Here is an 18,653-nt window from a genome sequence, read left to right on the forward strand (position 1 = left end):
GAGGAGATCAAATGTCTCAACTTTGAGAATGTGTCTGGACTGCACTATATGCACTATAGATATACACACATATACACAGCCATGAACTGTAACTGCAGAGACTCACTGAAGAATCTGAGGTTTTAAAGTTCCTTACTGCTTTGGTCAAACTAGTGATGGGAACGGCAGTTCATTTGACTGTACTGAATCACTAGAATCAGTTCATTAAAATAATTTGTTCAAAAGATTCATGTCCTTAGTCTCGCAGTTCAGTGATTCAGTATGTTCGCGAGATTCACGTCCTCAGTCTCGCAGTTCAGTGATTCAGTACGTTCGCGAGATTCACGTCCTCAGTCTCGCAGTTCAGTGATTCAGTATGTTCACGAGATTCACGTCCTCAGTCTCGCAGTTAAGTGATTCAGTATGTTCGCGAGATTCACGTCCTCAGTCTCGCAGTTCAGTGATTCAGTATGTTCACGAGATTCACGTCCTCAGTCTCGCAGTTCAGTGATGCAGTACGTTCGCAAGATTCACGTCCTCAGTCTCGCAGTTAAGTGATTCAGTATGTTCGCGAGATTCACGTCCTCAGTCTCGCAGTTAAGTGATTCAGTATGTTCACGAGATTCACGTCCTCAGTCTCGCAGTTCAGTGTGTCAGTACATTAGCGAGATTCACGTCCTCAGTCTCGCAGTTCAGTGATTCAGTACGTTCACGAGATTCACGTCCTCAGTCTCGCAGTTCAGTGATTCAGTATGTTCACGAGATTCACGTCCTCAGTCTTGCAGTTCAGTGTGTCAGTACATTAGCGAGATTCACGTCCTCAGTCTCGCAGTTCAGTGATTCAGTACTTTCACGAGATTCACTTCCTCAGTCTTGCAGTTCAGTGTCAGTACATTAGCGAGATTCACGTCCTCAGTCTCGCAGTTCAGTGATTCAGTACTTTCACGAGATTCACTTCCTCAGTCTCGCAGTTCAGTGATGCAGTACGTTCACAAGATTCACGTCCTCAGTCTCGCAGTTAAGTGATTCAGTATGTTCGCGAGATTCACGTCCTCAGTCTCGCAGTTCAGTGTGTCAGTACGTTAGCGAGATTCACGTCCTCAGTCTCGCAGTTCAGTGATTCAGTACGTCTGCGAGATTCACGTCCTCAGTCTCGCAGTTAAATGATTCAGTATGTCCGCGAGATTCACGTCCTCAGTCTCGCAGTTCAGTGTGTCAGTACGTTCGCGGGTGAGTGACAAAGATGCACAACGTCATTTGCGGAAGATTCTCGAGTGAGTCACAGGTCGCGGCAGTTCTACTCCCGTCCACCACGCTCGCTGCTGAGTTCAGCTGAACTAAAAAAGGAACGAATCAGTTCATGAAGTGATCCCAGTCAGCTCGTTCACTCAAAAGATCAGTTCTTTCGAAACGAATCGTTCGTGATCGACACAACACTAGGTCAAACATGGGTGAAACAAGACATTTGGACATGTTTAGAAACATGATTTTCTGACATTTTTATGGACCAAACAACTAATAAGAGCATAATAATCAAACATGATATGAAGCAGACCTCACTGGGATTCCCTGGCTGCTTCAGATTGATATTAAAACCTTTCAGAAATGTCAGCTGTGTGTGTGTGTGTGTGTGTGTGTGTGTGTGTGTGTGTGTGTGTGTGTGTGTGTGTGTGTGTGTGTGTGTGTGTGTGTGTGTGTGTTTCGGAGGGAGGCAGCAGTAAACACGCTCCAGATTGGCTGCCTTGTACGTTCAAATGGTTCCTTCCCCTCGCTCATAAAATGTTATATCCAGGTCACACAACAAAAGCCTGTGGCTCAGGTGCTTCCTCTGTGACCTCTGTGATGGTGGTCAGGAAACTGTCTCTATAGGATCTGCTTTCATGACACATATGGCTCGTTTCAACACATCCTCCTAAAACATCCTTCTTGCTGCTTAACACATTTCTTTATGTATGCTTTTTTTATTATTATTGGCTCACACTGTGTAGATCTTGTCATATTATTCTTATTATTACAGAAGCTTCTGAGAGTAAATCTGCGGCTCCAACATTTATGATGCATCCTGGTTGGTTTGAATGAGATTTGTCATCAGAGGCTGCTTCATGGGACGAAAATAGACAAGGAGGCAAAATAAGCTCCTCTTGAATGAGAAAATGGGAAAGGGCAAACACATAGTGAACACACACACACACACACACACACACACACACATAGGGAGAGGGAGGGAGAGGCTTACAGTCATTGAGTGACACACACATGCACACACAGTGAGTCTGTGGATGCAGACACGAGAGGATCTCAGTCATCATTTTTGGAGTAAACACGTTTTCGTCATCAGACGCTGTTTTTATTTTAAGTACAGCATCCACGTCATTAGGACCCGGCGCGCGCGCATTCCTCAACAATATTTGTGCATCTCCAGTAAAGGTTTTTTTTCTTCTTCTTTTCTGCTCTACATTTTTTTTATTTTTCATTTTCGACCCAGAAGGAAGGAAGCCTCCTCGGCTCAGTCATGCTCGAACGGCGACTGGCGGCGACGCGTTTCGTCTGAGATCCTTGTTTTTTTGAAGAGGAGCGAGACATGGAACAGTTCTCCAAACCAGAATGCAAAAACATGGACGCGTGTCTGAGGCGACTGAAGCAAGAACTGGTACGTGTTTGTGTACCCCCCCCCCCCCCCCCCCCCTCATATCTATATTCACACTTATATTACGTTCGACTAACACTGTAGGAGACACTTTATCGGTGTCTGTTTTTAAACGGGAACCATCTGTAATCTGGCAGATCTGGCACGCGTATTTTGCGCGCAGAGAGAATTCAATTCAAAACGCGCGTTTTCTCATTAATAATATCACTTTTTTGTTGGTGGTGTTTTTGAAATATCTGTGTCCTGGTAGACTGATTTCTGCTCATCATATTTCAGCTTTTAGTTTCAGAACGGAGTGTGTGTGCGTGTGCGTGTGCGTGTGTGTGTGTGTGTGTGTGTGCTCACAGTATCCTCTTCCTCCTCTCTATCCACACATCTGGGAAAGATGTTTTCAGCCTCATAACTCAAAACAGTAAACCTAACTGTTTTTTTAGTCTGGTGACACTTCCTCTTAAAGATTCACATACAATTTAATGTGATTTAAGTTGCAGAGCAGAGAGTAATGTAACGTGAGTCAGTGACACAGAGGGATTCTTTTGCCCCAAATGGAATTTTAAGACTCCGTAATTTAATGTGTTCATCATGCATCCTCCCCATCAGCACATTAATATGCTGCCATTCCGTTGACTTTGACAAAAAGCTGAATCTTTGAGCCGCAGCCTCACAAACACATTTTGGCAGTGACACACATGGAGCTTCAAATGGCACAGTTTTCATTTGGAATCATCTTCAAAGCAAACACAGAAACAGAGAAGCATCACATGGCTCATGTGTGTGTGTGTGTGTGGCTGTGTGTGTGTGTGTGTGTTTGTTGCAACATAATCTGCTTTATTCTCTGCTCCACATTAACTCCACATCAGTGAAGTGCTACTTGAGAGTATATACAATAACGCCAGAGAGGACATGTTGCAAAACTACAGCTGCCATATCGCAGTTTGGTAACATAATAGAAAAAACAATTGTTGTGCCACTCCAGGGATTTAATGGATGAGATCAGCGAGCAGATGCCGGTTTAGAAAGGGCCAGGCAGCCTGTTCCTGCCCAGGACCATGTGGGATACAATCTGTTATTCAGAAGACGACAGACATCGATGCCAATGTTGTCAGTTTTTTTTTTTTTCTGCTGCGTCTGATTCTGGTCCAGTGCTCACTGGAGAGTGGTTAACTGGCTCCATCTGCACCACTAGAGATCACAGACTAGAGATCTAACAAGCGACCTACAGCTACAAGGCTGTGTCAAGTGGTTCTTCAATATCTCTACTAAGTACGCTTCAAAGAGTGAGATGAGGTGTTTTTAAAAGGGCCAGAACAGTGCAGTTTCACATTTTTGGTCAATGCATTTTGATGCATTGTTTCCCCCTCATTGTTTCACATTCATTTCTGAACAGTAGAAAAATCTCGCCATATAACGTCTCAGACTGATTAGACCAGGGGTTCTCAAAGTGTTGATACCTGAGGGCCAATTTAGGAACCCAACATTGGACTGAGGGCCGCCAAAGGGAAAAAAAGGGGAAAAAAACAAAAAAGAAATCCCATTTGTAATAATTTTAATGACCATATTGCAGTTCTACAGATTACACTTATTGGTCTGTATCCAGTAATGTCCAATCAACATTTAACAAGCTTAGTAGCTCCTGGATTAAAACTATCAACTGTAATTCGTTGCGGGCCGCCAGAAGTGTTTCTGCGGGCCGCCATTGGCTCGCGGGCCGCACTTTGAGAACCAATGGATTAGACTGTACTCCACCATGATGCAACTTTGACAAACATGTATTCAGATGTCATCAATCTAAGGTCAAGTATATAAATTGACCTCTGGACAGAACAAGCTGGACATCGTGCTTGTATTAACCACTTATACTGTTCTTAGTGATAGTAGGGGTTCATCCATCCATCTTCTACCACTTGATCCTCCACATGTGGGTCACAGGGGGGCGCTGGTGCCAATCCCAGCTGACGATAGGTCGAAAAATGGGGTTCACCCTGGACAGTTTCCCAGTCCATCACAGGTGCCACATAGAGACAAACAACCAGGAAGGAACCAAAACTCTGATGCTGCCCTTTAATGTGTTGTAGTCGTGTGTGTAAAAAGCAAATGTGCAATGACGCGCAAAAAACACATGTGAGCATGTCGATGCCATTAAGGTCAGCTGTTAATGTGAAAGAACGCAACATGAGAATGTGAAAAGTGTCAGAAGTGTGTGTGTGTATGTGTGTGGTGTGTGCTGCTGACTGGGGTGAGGGGGTGGGTGGTCTGTGTGGGGTATAGTGTTAGGTCACGCTTGGACATTTGACCTGTGACCTGACAGGTCTGAGGGCTATTTCTTGTGTCTGCTGACCACAGCCGAGACACTGGTGTCACTAAAACGTAGACCTGACGAATTCGTTTTCACGCTTGTTCGGTTCTATTTGCTCCCGTAAAGAGCACGATAATGGCAGAAATGAAATATTTCTCACGGATGACGCTTTATTTAAACAGACTTTGGGTGAATTCCAATTCCTTGCTTAATCCTCAATCTTAAAAGGTGCATTATGTAATAAATCTAAAGCAACTGGCCATAAAATCCTCCTAATATGTCACAGAGACTCAGGAATAATGTTCATATAACAAACTGAACTCAGTACAGACAAAATATTTGCATTAAAAAAAATATTTTGCAGACTGCAAATCATGTTTATGTTTTGAAATCATGTTTTGTCATGTGGCGCCACCTACTGCCGTCTACCAATCATTGCAGTCAGTAGAGTCTCAGCTGACGAGCAACCACGGGTTGCCAGTTACGTCAGAAAACGAAACCTAAAAGACCTCGGTATTTTGAATTTGAATGTAATGTTTTTGGCCACATTCTTACATATGGGGCCTTTAACCCTCAATCTCAAAAATGCGCGCTCCCTCTAGTGCAAGTGCTGTCCCGATTCGCAGAAAAATTAAGTTGAGGGGCAAGTTTAAGGGCTGTATCGCCCTCAATATTGACATTTTCCGAGCCCACCCTTGGGAGCAAGGGCTACCCAGAATGCATTGCGTGCTTTCATATAACAAAGATGGCGCCGAAAGCAGCGAAACGAGTACGCTACAAATTAAGTATTTTCTTTGTTAGTAGAGATATAAAAATTATGAAAACCATTGTATTAGTTTAGGCCCATATTATGGATTACTTACTTCATTGTTGCGTAACATTTAGTTTTATTTTTCGATCTTTTGTCAATAGCCGGCCGGTGCGGACAAGCGATCGTTTGCTATTGTTTACTTTTCAATAAGCCGTGGTGTGTGGTAACTAACTGACAACCTAATAACTTGACTGACAAACGGATCAGTAATAAATAATCAGGACGTATATGTGTTCTTCTTCTTCTTTTTTGGAGTTGACAGACTGGACGCAGCTTTCGCGTTATTCTGCCCCCAGCAGTCTGAAGACGCATCTGCATTTAAGGGGTGTCCCATTTCTAAGTGACAAAATAACCCTCAACACTTGGTTTTGAGGACCAGTTAAGATTAAGGGTTGAGCTTGAGGGTTAAGATTGAGGGTTAAGATAGGAATTGGAATTGGCCCCAAGTCTTCCTTCCTGCTTGTTGTCGCAGATCCACACACCGACGTGCGTTTGACTCATCTTCTCCATAATGGAGGTTTCACACCTGCTTAACACCGTCATTTCAGACACCGAAGCATAACTCAGAGCTTTTGATATCGTCACCGCTGAAGCTGAAAGCTGAGCTCACATTCATCCCTTTTTTTCCACCTGAGGCAAGTTTGTCTGTCACCTTGGAATTCAACACCAACGCTGGCAAACGCAAGGTTACAGTAGCTAAGAAAACACCAGCGGTTCACTTTAAGACCAGTGCAGATCATAAAGCTGTTCACAAAACAAAGGAGCACAGTGGTTTTTCATTCTGCCTCATTAGTTTGTGTGCCTCCCTCATGGCTCCTGTTCTCCAACCTGCCCTTCCTTCCCCTCGGCTAAAATTGGCCTAACTCTTAGTGGCAGCTGTGGTGGGTTAGTGTGTGGCTGATGACCATGTTTGCGATGGAACCACAGACCTTTACATCAAAGCCTCTTTTTCATTATGGTATTTTATATCATGGTTCGTTCAGAGAATGGAAAAATTCGAGAAAATCACTGTGTCGGACAAAGTGTAGATTTGTTTTGTTAGTAAAACAACAGAGTGGTAACAGCAATGGACTAAGTCCTGACTCTGCTCTATTTGCCTTCACTGGAAGAAAAAAAAATATGAATTATTTCTCATGGGCAAATACTACCACTGAGGTTTAGAGCAATATTGTCTCTCTCTCTCCCGCTGTGGCAGCCTTTTATTTTAAGATATTTTTGTTTGATCCATGCACTAAAAGACTGTTAATGTTTGACATCTCACATGAGAAAGGTTCACTGATTGAGTGACAACTTGCAGGCTAGAAAACAAGCTATAAACCAAATATGTGTTGTTTTCACCCTCCTTTTAGCACTGTTGTTAAGTTGGTACGTTTCATTTTTTGGCATTTCCATTAGGTATAGTACCAAAATAACTGGCTACAACGGTTCCATCCATTTTTTTCGGTACCCTTAGGGTTAGGGTTAGGGTATGGCACGGGTGGCGCTAGACCCATGACAGTCAGCTGATTGGGGGACAAAAAACTGTCACTCCCCTGTGACCGGTGTTTCTTCAACGCCCACAGTCTATTCTCATACAAAGAACCACAAACCGAGCTGCTGGATGTCCTCCTTTGTTGTCTGTTGTGTCACAGCCCGATGTCGTTGTTCATTGTTGGCGCAATCGGTACAACGTCACGCTACGTACTCTATCTCACTGATGAGGCCATTGAGCACATACCAAACTGAACTGTACCATGATGATGGAAACATAGCTTAACGCTGGCCATCTTAAAGGTACAATATGTAGTATTTATGGGTTTATATGAACCAAAATCCACTTTTTTATACATATTATGTGCTCCTGCATTGTCTAGTCGCTGTATAATAGTTTTTGTTTCATTTTCGTAGTGTTTCAAAAAGTCATGTAAAATAACATGACCGCGGACCGTGGTTGCATAGCCACTGTTAGCAGCGAGACGCCATGTTTCTACCGGAGCCTGTAAGGACAAACGCGAGAGAACAAAACAAGCGTCTCTTTACTTGTAGCGGAAGTCCCGCCTCCTCTCTCTCCGCTTCGTCTGCTACGGCCGCGGTAGCTCGCCCTCTCCCTCACCTCACGAACCTCATCTGCTGACACGGAGAAAGACGACGAGGACGACATTTGACCGGCTGAGGACACCGTATCGCTCAGGGAAGGGAGGGGGTGAGCAGAGCAGCAGGTCTTTGTTGTAAATTTCAGCCTCTCCTCTAGATGGCACTATAAACTACTTATTTCCCCTTTAAGTCTAGATGTTGGCATGGGTTTACTGGAAACAGCTGCCTGTAAAACAACATCAACGCCAAATGACACAAGATGACAGAAACAATATCTTCGATAATTTATAGGTTAAATAACCTCTGTATAATCATTTGATATCCACTGATAATTCAAATATATTGAGGAGTTGATTATACTTTTATACACATTTGACATTTTTATACAATTGTACAATTTTACACAAATTGAAGACCTAAATCTTTTGTATCCCTCAGGAGTTTAAAACTAAACCGAATACATTAGTTACAACGTCTTCTTCTCATATGCTAATATGGTTCTTTGAAGATGCAGAAAAATCAAGCACATTCTGTTCAGTAAATGTGTCTACGATTTTACAGGGAGAGGTATCTGCACAGTCAGCGTCAACGTTTGATGTTGGAGCCGGAGAAACGGCCAAACACTTTCACTGCCCACTCACAAGGCGCTGACGTCAACCGCTGCGCAATCGAGCCGCTATCGCACAAGCAAAAAGAAAAAAGGAAACAACAGATTGGGCTCCAGACTGTCTCCAAATATCATCTACCAAAGATGATGATGATGGTGATATGGTGATATCAGCCTGTGTCTCCCACGTGTGATTCAGCAGGAAACAAGACATTAAACCACCTCCCATCCCTCGAAAAAAAGGTCATCAGGGAGTCTTTTACTGGGCAGCGAGTCTGAGAACAGTGATAGATTTGTTTCAAATAGGTCTGGTCTTAAAAAAAGGGGACAGTTCCTCTCGTTTATCACCTCTTTACGGTGACATTTTCATGACTCCAATGAAAAGAGACCTGTTTGCCTCCGTGTGTAGAGGCACAGATTTGGAAAAAAAAAAACCCCTGTGACATTTCTGAAAAAGTATAAAACTTTGAGATTGATGTCAGCATCAGCTCATAGTGTCAGCTTTTATGAAGCAGGTTGGAACGTTGGGCATATAGAGCTGTGAAGCTTTGTTCCACAAAGTAATGAATACCATAAATACGGACTGTGATGGACTGGTACTGTTGGCACCAGCGGCCCCTGCGACCCTCATGTGGAGAATAAAGTCGTAGAAGATGAATGATAAATACATTGCTTTCGTTTTGTTAGTCGTTTTAATTGACTATAACCATAACTATTCAGGATTAGGGTTAGGTTTCAACAACAACAACAGTAAATCTATCCATTAGGTGGCACAGTCGTATACACATATATTGAACTGTAAAATGTGGACATGTATAAGTAAACCACACTTTGCCAACGACCAAATACAAGAAGTATTTACGACCTGTATTCTATTATTGATCATATCTCACTGTTGAACGTGACCCCGAGGACATGCAGTCCCAACACGGTCGCCATATGAGCCCGTTCATAAAATGAAAATAAGACTTTCATTGCTCCGTGCACAGTAATTAATTCATTTCCAGTGAAGGCTGTGTACAGCTTTATTGCCCCCTTGATCGTGACCCCAGGGTCGTCCACTGTGGTCTGTGGCGTACGTGTCCAGCAGTTAAGTCACAGTGACTCTCTCTGTATCCCCCCAGACAGAGAAGCCATTCCTATCCTTGACCCACACAGTCCACTATTCATTTTTAATTAGGGGTAGAGGTGGAGGGAGGGTGGAGCGCGCCATGGTTGTTGCTGCCGGGCCAGTTGACTCCAAACAGGAAGACCTTTTTGTCCTGATAACCTTGGTTTCCTCCCCCACCTTCAGCAAAATAACACACACACACACATCAGTGAGTAACCTGCACTTTATTGCCAGAATAGAGCAGCGTTTGTTTTAAGGTTTGTGTTTGCATTTCATTTTCCACCTAATAATCCAGTTAATGAGTACGACACGATGATGCATTTAAACAAAAAACACTGAAGTGACTCGAGTCTGGGCATGTGAGGATCTTTGAGATCAGTTTGTTTTTCCCATCAAATACAGTACGACTGCAGTGATGTCACTGCAGAGAGACATAACTCGTATTGAATGGAGTGTGGGTGCGTCACTGCATCTGATGGATCTCGACACGAGAATATAAAATAAAGAATCTTCAACATTTTAACAATTGGCAATTGTATGTGGTTGGCTGGCATCATTGGAGACAGAAGTGATGGAGAGAATCTGGACAGTCCCTGTTTGTGTTTCTTATTTACTTTTGGATCACGGTCTAACTTCGCAATTAGTGTAATGATACCAGTGTGTCTGGGCAGTATAGCATTCCCCTAATTCCTCTTTCTTATTAAATCTGCTTCGACTGACATTTATTCTCCAACTTTCCTTTCGATTAAAGGCCACATTATACTTCTCCGACTGCGTAATGCGTTATCTGACTGCGTAACCACGGAGACACCTCGAGCCTTCATACTTCTGCGTTGTGGTGACGGACATGCACTGCAATTTCCCGCCCGATCAGTAGGGGTCGCTGCGCAAGGTTGTTGTGCTTCTGGCTACAGTGAGCAATAGCGTCTGAGAGAGAAAGAGAGAGAAAGACTGTTGTTGTTGAAACAGCGGCCGTTTCTCACTTTTCTGTGTCACGGAAACGCAGTTTTAAGATAATTTGAGGCGAGAAATTGGCCATTTAGAGTCTAAACATGCGGTTTGTGTGTTAAGATATGACGTGTTTATAGTTTGGCAGCGACGTTGTCGGCGGTGATCAGCTCCGCCTCTGTGGACGCTCGGTGCGCACTGTGAGGCGGCACGGAGCAGCTTCGCTCGGCCTGTCCTGAGGACCAATCGCAGCTCTTGCCGTCTCTGTTGTCCCTTGACGGAGTGACGGACACTTATTTTGTGCAGTCGGAGACGACGCAGAGACTCTTCGACAGGCTCTGCGTCGACGCAGAGGGCTCTGCGTAACCTACGTAGAGCCCTTTACGCAGGAGTATAAATTGGGCTTAAGACCGCAAAGGCCCTCGTATACTTCTTCACACGTGTGAAGTGTGCATCGCATATCGCAGACCCTGGTAAACTTGCGCGTCAAAGTTCTGTAGTATCCTACTTCACCATCCGGTGGCGGTACACGTCTGGATGCGGGGAATTAGGACGCATTCCTACCAAAGAGGAAGAGAACGATGCTACATCTCCTTAGGACGCGACTGGTTCTAGCGCTGTCCACGCGCACCCACTGCACTCTTTGCACGCAGTTCCAAAATCTGGGCAGCAAGAGTTACGCGTTTACGCCTTTAGATGACTGTGTCCTGTCAGATCTGTGTCATCTCCGTCTTTATCCTAATGAGGCCCCCACCATTCACACCTTTTAAATGTGAGACATCTCAGGATTCGCAGGATTCATCTGCGGCGTCTGGACGAGAATCTGCTGCGGGACTTTTATTTAATTTAAAGTCAGCAGCTGCCTGAGCAGGAGGCAGAATGAAGGTGGCAAAGGCCGACAACATTCGGGCCACAAAGTTCAGACTTGAAATGGCAACACTCGCAGTTAGCTGACCTGTTATTTCGCAATCATAGGGTTTTGTTTCACTGCTGTTCCTTCTGTTCTCCAGGTCACTGTCTATATTAACCCAAGAACACTAACGCTCAAATTCAAAACACCATCACTAACGCCGGGGTGATGTTTACCGAGATAATAAATACACCCAATAAAAAGTACTTGTCATCAAAATATATCAAAACATGACAAATTTGAGTAGTGTTCTTTTATTTTAAACGGTGTCATGTCTAACAAAATGAAAAAAAATCATCATGGGGGACCATATAAAAATGCTCCAAAATTACTGGAAAATTAGGAATTTGGGAACAAAAAATTTCAAAAAAAAAAAAAATAATGAAGATGAAACTTGGTTTTCATGAAAATCACATAAATGTATTTGCTTGGGTGAAAACCACCCGGCAATGGTGTTCTAGGGTTAATAATGTTGCCTTAGAATAGAAAAATGTGCTTTAAATAATAGTGTGTATATGGGGTGGGGGGCTTACATTTTTCAGATAATGGAAAGGTTGCGTGTGAGCGCTAAATTAGGATGATTTTTGTTAGCATGTGCTAACAGGTGCGGCCTTTCTTTCATGAACACGGTGGGCTTAGGGGATGACATTTCAAAAACAAATCTAATGCACATAAATGGTGCAGATTTTTGAGCAGAGTGCGGTAAATCCCTCCGTTGATCCCGGCAAAAAAAACCTTCACTGAGGCCACATGTCTGTCTCTGAGGCGGCAACAACGCACAAACCCTCACGTCCTCACTTGTTGACTGTTGATGCGCAGGAAAGTAAACCATAATTATCCTCTCTTTCCCAGGGCAACTGCAATTACGGCAAGAGACGGCAACCGTGAATGTGAAAGGCACGTAGACAAGTGACACCCTGATAGTGCTAATTACACCTACCCTGTTTGCTTAATTTAACAAGCTGCGAGGCTTTTGTCTGTGCATTGATTTATTCAGGTCTGTTCTCTGAACTCATCTGAGGCTGTTGAAGTTCAAAAAAAAACAACATGCACCTCAGCTATATATAAAATATGTTAGTGATGAGCCAAGTGTTTCAATCCAGAGTCTTACTTTTAATAGTGCCATGTATTGGAAAAGTCTCAAGGTACTGTATAAACAGTGCAGCAGTATATAGTTCTGAATAAATAACTACCAGTAAAAATAAAATGAATCAACATGATAAAGATCAAGAAAGTATAATGGAGGGGGAACATCAGCCTCTGAAGTGAAGATTACTGCTATTTTAGGTTCCATAACATTGTAATTTGAGTCTGTTTAGGACGGTAGAGAAAGTTGTTTAGGAGAAAGAAATTGTGCGAGGGGCTGCAATTTGCTGGTATTTTAAATATTAGATATATTTTTGAGATACGAAAACTCATTGACCCTATCGTTTGAAGAAGTTATTGTGCTATTTGTTAAGATTTTTCTTTGAATCTGAAGGAGTTTTTATTTGTATTTGCATCACAGCATCAAAACCGAAGGTTGAGTAATGCTAATTTAGTTAGCTAAATTAGCTCTTTTGGTAAGAATATTGAACATTTACCTCAAAAAGTCATGCGTTTTCTTGTGTCAGAGTTTGATTTTGAGGTTCAAAATCCAAGCCGAGACAGTTTTATCTGTTGCATTTTTCCCCAGAAAACACACATTTCTTTGTACAAACTTCTCCCACAGAGCTTAAAACCACAGACTCATTTGTGTTAATAAGTGATGCTTGTGCTTGTGCTGCCAGTTGTCCTACACGGCCACTTTTCCCACCCACCCAGTCACACAATCACTGGTCCCTCAAGGTTAAGTATCACAGCCTGGGGTTACACCTACCTCTCCTCTCACTCCCTCATGTGTTCTTATGGTGTCATCCATAATTGAAACCATCAACAGTTTTCTCTTCGACATCTAAACATATGGTCTCCTCCTCCTCCTCCTCCCTCCATCCCTGCTCATCCGGCTGACTCTCACAGCCCCTCTCACTATCTTCCTTTTCATTGTTCAGTAGCTTTCCGCCTCAGTAAACACCCCCCCCCCATCCATCCTCTCACCGCCATTTGGGGATTATAGTCTAGACGTGCCGTGCTGATTGGCTGTCACACCCAGCGGTGTCCCCTCATTGGACAGAGATACATATATTGGGGCAGTTAGACTTGAACTGTTTGAAAGGTGAGAGACACAGTGACAAGGCTGGCGACAGTGGTGCAACAAGAGAGATTGACAGGGACATGTTACCGCCTGCTTTTTGACGGTTTACAGAAGGTAAGGTTTATTTCCAGTCATGTAGTACTTTACTTAGTCTTGGTGATCACAGCAGGTCAAAGACATTTACTTACAGGTTGTTTTTTTTTTTTTTTGAAGAATCGATCAGTAGTTTCTTTCCAAAGATGCAGCCATTTTAATTTGCATTAGATTGCATTCATGTTTGGTTTTCAATCATCAGATATTTGCTGAATGATACAGTACCGTTCAAAAGTTTTGGGATTACGTATGTCCTTATTTTGTATGGAAAAGCACTTTTTTCAATGAATATAACATTAAATGAATCACTCTATACATTGTTAATGTGGTAAACGACTATTCTAGGTTTTTAATAGAATATGTACATAGGTGTATAGAGGCCCATTTCCAGTGTTCTAATGGTACATTGTGTTTGCTAATGGCGTTAGAAGGCTATTGGATGATTAGAAAACCCTTGTAAAGCCTCGTGCAATGATGTTAGCACAGCTGAAAACAATTTTGCTGGTTCTTTGACCAAAGGGAAAAATTATTATTTTGAATAAAAATCATTATTTAGATTCATATATTTTCTATTCATTTTGCAACTCTTTTGATGAATAAAAGTGTGACTTTTAATGGAAAACACACAAAAATATTGTATTGTAGACCCCAAACTTTTGAACAGTATTGTACTACACTTTATACTATTTATAAGGGAAAGATATCGTAATGTGCTCGTGTTGAGCTTTACAAGTTTCACACAAACATTTTACCAGACACGTTTGTCTTCTCTCATCTTTCCCCAGATGTTTAAATCTTTTAAAAACGGTTGTAGGATTCCTGACAGGTTCATTCAATAATAATGTGCATTTTTTAATAATGAGAGATTTAAAAATGTGTATCAGATGTTTTAAGAGACTCCAAGACTGGGTCACGGTGTGTACCGATTCAGGCCTGCTAGTTATAGGTCAGCATGTTGCCTGTGGGCTTTCAGATTGCCGTCGGGAGAAGACAGTTAGTCAGGTCACATGACACAAGCTCTTAGACAGATGAGAGCGGGAAGAGTGGAGGTGGAATAGGAAGATAAAAGCAGCTTGTATGATCACTGCTGCACCGAGTAAGTAAGAGTGAAGACAAAAAGATTGGAGGGTGAAAGAGGATACAGATGGAAGGATTGTAAATAAAAAAAAGTCTGTTTTACAGCTGTCATGGTTTGGATCCTCTCTCTCTCATACGCCAGCCATATGGGACTCAGCCTGTCATCCAAAACTAGGTCAAATGACCCACAGATAAAAAAAAATAAAAAAAAGGTGTGATGCCTGGAACATGAGAGAAGAACACAGACTCTAACCAACACAAAACAGGTCTATTTTTTGGTTATAAACATTGAGCAACATGTACTGTACATGTAATCCTTCTGATGGTGTCAGTTGAGGGTCCATCTGTCCATTGTCTCCCGCCTTATCCTGGGCCAAAGTCAGGGTACAGCCTCCACGGGTTGCCAGTCCATTGCTGGGCCAACAACCGTTCACACCTACAGGCGATTTAGAGTGTCCAATTAACCTCTGCGTGATTTCGGTCTGTGGGGGGAGGAAGCCCACGCACACATGCGTGCAGAAGGCCCTTGTTCCAACCGTGTCATGAACTCAGGTCTTCTTGCAGCAAGGCAAACCGCACTAATCACTACACTGTTGTATTGCCCTCATGTGATGTTTTGTGATTTCAATTTGTGTTGGTATCATGACAAAGATGAATTCTTGATGGATGAAATGGCTTCTGCAGAAGTCTCAAATGATGAGCTCTACAAGGAATTTACTGAAATCTGTCTCGAAACTTCTCTAATTTGTTCCCATTTTCTCCCTGCAGACGTCTATGAAAGAAGCCGGGGATGGCCTCCAAACTCAGATGAACTCAATGATGGGAGCCCTTCAGGAACTCAAAGTCCTCCAGGTCCAGACGGCTCTAGAAAACCTGGACATTTCAGGTCGGCCCATTAACAGAGGGATGCCACATCCTGCTCCACCAGCTATTACATCAGCTACAACTGAAGAAGCATCAGTGTCAGACAGGGATCCCGGGCTACACTTTAGGAAAACTCCGCCAGGGGACACCAGCCCAAGTCTGATGTCAACTCCAAGGTCATCTTTGGGGAGCAGAAACACCTTCACGCTAGAAAGCAACAGCTCATCTCGAAACAGAAGCAGCCTGGGGACATCTTCGTCCTCCGCATCCAGTCTGCAGAGTGAGGTTGAAGGAACCTCAAGAACGGCAGAAGATGAGTCACTGCCCAAAAGGTGGTCAGGGTACACAGCCCCTCAAGTGGACTTTTATGGCCCAATGGTGGGAAACCCTTCACCAGAGCTGTGTCCTCAACCACAACCTCATACTCATGGTCAAGGGGTGGACCTGCCCGGCATCCTGTACAGTCTCTCCAGGGAGGGCCCTTCACTAGACAGCGACTACTCGCCGGACAGCACAGACGACGCCAGCGACTGGACCTCGTCGTTAATGAGCCGCAGCCGCAACCGCCAGCCCTTAGTGTTGGGCGACAATGTCTTCGCAGACCTGGTGGGCAACTGGTTGGACCTGCCTGAGGTGGAGCGGGAGGAGGTGGAAGAAGAGGCGAGGAAGCGAGAGGAGAGGACAGCGGACGGAGGGGCGGACAGGCCGGACACCCCGGCTCACCCTCTCCGCCTCAGCCGCTCGCAGGAGATCTGCAGGAGGTTCTCGCTAACCACAAACATCTTCAAAAAGTTCCTGCGCACTGTCCGGCCCGACAGAGACAAGCTGCTGAAGGAGAGGCCTGGCTGGATCGCTCCCGAGCTGCCAGAGGGCGACCTCTTCAAGAGGCCCAAAAAAACGGTACCTAAAAGCTCAAAGGGCAGTTTCTACCTGCCGTTCTGGGCAAACGGACAGCAGAGCAAAGGCAGGCCTGGTGGTCCGCGCCTAGCTGAACCAGAAAGGAGCCACCAGCACCATCCACATCACGTCCCCCTCTTTTACCAGCACCCCTTTGCAGAGCTTTATGTCGACGGTAGACAACCAGAGACTGGTGTGGAGAAAATGCAGCCCTTGTTTGACTACAACACAGCTGTGTGGGTCTGACAGTGAGTCTGAGGCCAACTGAGCACCCTGTGATGCCAGGCTGACTGAGTGAGTGAGTGCTGGGTGTTATACCCCAGCAGGTGTTTAAGCATTATGGCTGAGCTGAATGAATGAATGAATGGTAACATTATTCTCCTGCGATGGAGATAGTATCAGGTCACCAAATTTGTCTGACAATCCTAAAACTTCAACCTCGCTTCCTGTGTGTGTGTGTGTGTGTGTGTGTTTGTGTGTGTGTGTGTACTTGTATTTATATCTTTGTGAGGTCCAAAGAAAAATAAAAAAAAATATTTGTGAGGACATTATGACCTTTTTGTCTGGCCACCACAACTTTAAAAGGCTTTATCTGGGTTAAGGCCTGGTTTTAGGGTTGGGATTACAACCCTAGTTTAGATTAAGGTTAAGGTTAGGCTCTTATTTTTGATGGTTCACGGTTAAGGTAAGGGGCTAGGGAATGCATTGCGTCTATGATGTGTGCTCACTAAGATATAAAAAACAAGGTTTTGTGTGTTTGTTTGAGCTGTAGAGTGTGTGAAACAGTGTTAAAGACTCGACTCCTTTTTTTAAAAGATTTATCCAGTTTTTGTATTATTTAATTAGTTTTATGTCTGTGTGCACGTATGACTGGGTTCTCTGTCTCTCTGGTACTTACTTGGAAAAGGACATCTTTCTCAAAATGTCACCATCATTACTCCTGCATAGAAAGTCTATGCTTACAGGACATACTGTACATCTACATCTCAAATCTTTGCTCCTATGAATAGAAGCACCAACTGTTGGATTGCACGGTTACTGTTTTTTTTGTTTTTTGTTTTTTTATAACGGATGCTACAAACAGCTGTCAACAAACACACTGCCACTGAACAGAAGCTCCCTTTTGTTTCTGGGTACTGATGCCCCTGGTAACTGAGGTTGAGCTGGTCTTATTCACTTTTGCTCAGGGACTACAGTAAATGCAACACAGGAGGAGCATAATAATAATGTGACACTGCCACATTTGTATACAGTTTGGAGAAGTCTTGCAACACCAGTTGATGCCGAAAGTCCAAAGATTGCACAGTACATGTGCTGTGATCAGATCAGTTCTGCTCGTTCTTTCTCTCTCTGCCATGTAGACGGAGCACATTTTAACTCAAGGGTTGAGAGGAAAAGGAAAAAGACACAGTACTGACTGACAGCCATCTGATACTCAGTTACGTAAAAGCTTGTTCACCACAAGCTCAACTCAACAAAAATGCAAACAGCCCAGTTGATCTTGAAGCTTTGAAGCTCTGAAGTAAGATCGTGTTACACGGTGTTGGCACACAAAGGTGAACACATTTTAGGAGTGTTGAAAGTGGACATAAAAAAAATACACTTTCTCCGTCAGACAGGATCAAGTTGAAAGAATCCATGTACAAATCAGTGTACATATTTGCCGTCAGGCAGCCTGCAGCATCACCAGGCGTTCTTCTGTAATCTCCGACCGCATGACTTTCATTATTCTGCACAGATATAAATGTGTACGCGACAGGTAACACGTCAGTTCTTGTGTAAACACACTTCAACCACAAACCGTTGCGGTTAAGCTACAATAATAATAATATCTATTCTGCTGTATTGTAATAAATCGTTCTTGCTGTTTTTCATACACATTTCATATACATATATAAGGATCTCCTCAGGATTACAGATGACACTTCACACTCTCTCCCAAATTATGTCTTGTGTTTATATTCAGGATCACTGTATGCAGGGACAATCTGAGAAAACAATAAATATGATGCTACACCAATTATCCAGCAGGGATTAAGCCTCAGGTCGTCTGAGTGTCTTGGCCAGTTGATCCATATGGTGTCGTCTCAGTATTCAGGTCAATACATATACGACACATTCAGAGGGTCCAACACACACACACACACACACACACACACACACACAC

General features: G+C 43.5%; 1 protein-coding gene across 1 annotated transcript; it reads left to right on the forward strand.

Moving 5' to 3' along the window:
- Positions 1 to 2,560: 2,560 nt before the first annotated feature.
- On the forward strand, positions 2,561 to 16,732 carry inka2 (inka box actin regulator 2; the record flags this gene model as incomplete). The annotated part of the gene is made up of 2 exons (XM_083892906.1): positions 2,561 to 2,629; positions 15,494 to 16,732. The coding sequence occupies 2 exons, from the start codon at positions 2,561 to 2,563 to the stop codon at positions 16,730 to 16,732; spliced, it is 1,308 nt and encodes a 435-aa protein (XP_083749032.1).
- Between the last annotated feature and the right edge of the window lie 1,921 nt (positions 16,733 to 18,653).

The sequence above is a fragment of the Microchirus variegatus genome, assembly GCF_963457635.1.
Source record: "Microchirus variegatus genome assembly, chromosome: 7".
NCBI lineage: Eukaryota > Metazoa > Chordata > Actinopteri > Pleuronectiformes > Soleidae > Microchirus > Microchirus variegatus.